The 4103-nt window shown below is 35.1% G+C and overlaps 1 protein-coding gene across 1 annotated transcript; it reads left to right on the forward strand.

The window, feature by feature from the left end:
• On the forward strand, positions 1-3729 carry LOC127631283 (uncharacterized). Its single transcript, XM_052109353.1, has 6 exons — positions 1-281; positions 675-821; positions 2239-2301; positions 2540-2749; positions 3054-3188; positions 3376-3729. The coding sequence occupies exons 1-6, from the start codon at positions 165-167 to the stop codon at positions 3589-3591; spliced, it is 888 nt and encodes a 295-aa protein (XP_051965313.1). The 5' UTR covers positions 1-164; the 3' UTR covers positions 3592-3729.
• The last annotated feature ends 374 nt before the right edge of the window (positions 3730-4103 follow it).

Here is a 4103-nt window from a genome sequence, read left to right on the forward strand (position 1 = left end):
CAGCCGCATCGGGTTACTCAAGAGAATCCCCTCCAGTGCGTTTCATAATTAGGTTGTGTAAGGACCAAAGTTGACGTATGAGGACTTAGGAAGCCGGCGGGCTACAAATGCAGTTCCTCGCCGACTGAAAACATTGATTACAGCACACAGACAGTGAAATAACCATGAAAACGAACAGGGTCAAAGTAATTGCAAGTCAAGTGATTTCAGCTGAACTTGTGGTGGGACTACTACTCACCATCGTGTATCGAATGTTTTCCAGTGTGGCGTTTTCTTCTGAGGTGAGTCTATATTTATGTGTGAAATTAATTACCTAACGTGTTGATATGTGAGACTTCAGTTCAATACCTGCTTATAAGTGAAAACCCGTAAAAATGATATACTTGTTGCAATTATTGTTAAACTGTAAACCATAATAAAAATGGGGTCTCCTTCAAACAGCACAAGGGGTCGTTCACACCGAACGTGTACTGCACTGTAATTGTTTTTCTACGTATACGCACGACTGACGTCTATGACCGAACCCCTTATTTGTTAATTTCCTTTTTTCTAACTGCAGTGCGGGCTACTATCAATTTACCACACGTTTGTTGTATTAACAATTACTATCTTCACTTTGTTCATATTTTATAAGAGTTCCATTACACGTTAGTAATGAGTCGCTCTGTTTTCAGGGGGAGAGTGTCAGTGATGGTGGTGCTCGGCTTCAAGTAACGCGCTCACTCGTGTGTGTGTGGTTTGCGAGTAATGTGAAGTTCATTTTCTTCAAAAGCAACAACCATCCACTTTCTCTTTCTGCACATTCTGTCTCAAGACTTGTAGTGAGTGCTTCTCTATTCTCTCTCTCTCTCTCTCTCTCTCTCACACTCACACTCTCTCTCTCACACACACACACACACACACACACACACACACACACACACACACACACACTATCTGTCTGTCTGTCAGATCTATCTATCTATCTGTCTGTCTGTCTGTCTGTCTGCTCTATCTATCTATCTATCTATCTATCTATCTATCTATCTATCTATCTATCTATCTATCTATCTATCTATCTGTCAGCTCTATTTATCTGTCTGTCTGCTCTATCTATCTATCTATCTATCTATCTATCTATCTATCTATCTATCTATCTATCTATCTATCTATCTATCTATCTATCTGTCTGTCTGTCTGTCTGTCTGCTCTATCTATCTATCTATCTATCTATCTATCTATCTATCTATCTATCTATCTATCTATCTATCTATCTATCTATCTATCTGTCTGTCAGCTCTATTTATCTATCTATCTATCTATCTATCTATCTATCTATCTATCTATCTATCTATCTATCTATCTATCTATCTATCTATCTATCTATCTATCTATCTATCTGTCAGCTCTATTTATCTGTCTGTCTGCTCTATCTATCTATCTATCTATCTATCTATCTATCTATCTATCTATCTATCTATCTATCTATCTGTCAGCTCTATTTTTCTGTCTGTCTGCTCTATCTATCTATCTATCTATCTATCTATCTATCTATCTATCTATCTATCTATCTATCTATCTGTCAGCTCTATTTATCTGTCTGTCTGATCTATCTATCTATCTATCTATCTATCTATCTATCTATCTATCTATCTATCTATCTATCTATCTATCTATCTATCTGTCAGCTCTATTTATCTGTCTGTCTGCTCTGTCTATCTATCTATCTATCTATCTATCTATCTATCTATCTATCTATCTATCTATCTATCTATCTATCTATCTATCTATCTATCTGTCTGTCAGCTCTATTTATCTGTCTGTCTGCTCTATCTATCTATCTATCTATCTATCTATCTATCTATCTATCTATCTATCTATCTATCTATCTGTCTGTCTGTCTGTCTGTCAGCTCTATTTATCTGTCTGTCTGCTCTATCTATCTATCTATCTATCTATCTATCTATCTATCTATCTATCTATCTATCTATCTATCTATCTATCTATCTATCTATCTATCTATCTATCTATCTATCTATCTATCTGTCTGTCAGCTCTATCTATCTATCTATCTATCTATCTATCTATCTATCTATCTATCTATCTATCTATCTATCTATCTATCTATCTGTCTGTCTGTCTGTCTGTCTGTCTGTCTGTCTGTCTGTCTGTAGGCATTATATATAGACATACAATCCTACTACATGTAATATTATAACATTACAAAAATATGTAATATTCTGTATCCTCTCTGTACAGGCTTTCCTTGCATTGTTAGGAGCTTGTAGTGAGGGACACATTGAGGGAAGTAAACACAAATATGTAAGTAATGCATTAAAACATTGTAACATGAGATGTGCACTTGATTATAGCAAGTCACTTTGATATGTAGTAAGCATTTATAAATATGATGCAATGCTCTCATTATTAATGCCAAAAAACAAGTTGTGTTTGTTAATTCACTGTTACATTAAAAAATAGAAATTCTAAATCCAACATGCAGGTTTAATTCATAAATCAGACGTAATCATATGCTTTTTTCTTCTCTCTTTCTCTCAAGTTTCCCATGTTGGACATGGCGGTATTCTCATTCTTTTTTCTAAGCAGCTTGACACTTTTGTTCTTGGATCACTATCAGTTTAAAGGCTCTTTGATACAATCTGATCTATTCACTAAGCCCCAGAAGTTTTTCCTTCAAATTGATTTTTTTGCCAACTTCATTTTTGGCCTGATGTGGTTGGTTTTTCCAGGATGGCTGCTTGGGTCACAGGTATGACACTTAATTGTTATTTAACCCCCCTTGCACACCCTTGAATTTTAATTGATACAAATACAGTGGCCCCAAAACGTTTGTACACTTGTTGGACACTTATGCCATAATAATTTAAAATGTATAAATATCATTTAACCAAGTGACATTTATTTTGAGTGCACAAGCACACTTTTTCAATCACAATATGTCTCAAAATGTTAGATTTTAAATGATAAACAGTAGAAAAACTGTTCAGAATTAAGAATGCATAGCCTCTATTGCTATATTTATACCTAAATGTATTTATCTGTGTATAAAACAGATCAGTGGATCTGAGGATAATCTTCATCTCACACATGCTTTTGGAGCCATGATGGTTGGAGACAGCTTTGTGTCTTTTACAATTCAGAAGGGAATGAGAACAGATGAGGCATCTGTCTTCAGCAGCCGTGCTATTGTAAATCATTCTTCAGAACATATTGCAAACCTGTACACATTTTAGCATTTTCAAAAGATATAGATAATCTGTTATGCCATATTAGGATTTAGATATGATCTAAGATAGTACTCCCAACTGAAAGCCAAGATGATGTTACATGATCCAAAATCTATGAATTAAGCAGGGCTTTTTTGTACTCATCCAGGTGACTTTGGCGCTTGTCATCTTCATGATCCACACCCAGCTCACCACATCTGCATGGAAAACCCCACAACTCTGTTTGTGCCTGATAGGGGTCAGCCTCTGGGCTGGTAACTCTATTCTTGGCTACCTAAGCTCCAATGAATTCAGCACAGAGTCTGCAAATGATATATATTGCCGTGCTTTGCAGAGAAAGAACGGAAGACATTATGTACACTAGTTGTTTTGGCTTGCATTTAATGCCTTGTGATGTTTACAACAGTTACCTTGACAAACTATTTATACTGTACATATATTGTATTATTGTAAATAAGATATTGATTAATTTCTTTGTAAATATAATCCTTTATATTTTTCACAAATTTGTAAATAAATGTGTCATGAATTGTGACAAAGTTGTCATTTTAAGTACTGGTGAACAGCTGTATGTACACTACTAGTCAAATGTTGGGATACACGACTGAGTTTGTTTCTAAAAAACTTTGATCTAAAGGCATCAAATGCTTGATATTAGTGGTGCCCACAATTTCCCAGCATATGTTGAAAAAGCATTCCAGGTAGCACCTCATGAAGTTGGTTAAGAGAATGTCCAGAGTGTGCAGATCTTGGGAAAGAGTGGAATTCTTAAAAAAATATTAGATTAACCATTTTTTAGTGACTGCATAATTCCCATTCTTCCATTTGTGTCATTTAATATTTTTGACATCTTTACTATTTAACTAGGTTTTTCCA

Source organism: Xyrauchen texanus, chromosome 37 (genome assembly GCF_025860055.1).
Source record: "Xyrauchen texanus isolate HMW12.3.18 chromosome 37, RBS_HiC_50CHRs, whole genome shotgun sequence".
NCBI lineage: Eukaryota > Metazoa > Chordata > Actinopteri > Cypriniformes > Catostomidae > Xyrauchen > Xyrauchen texanus.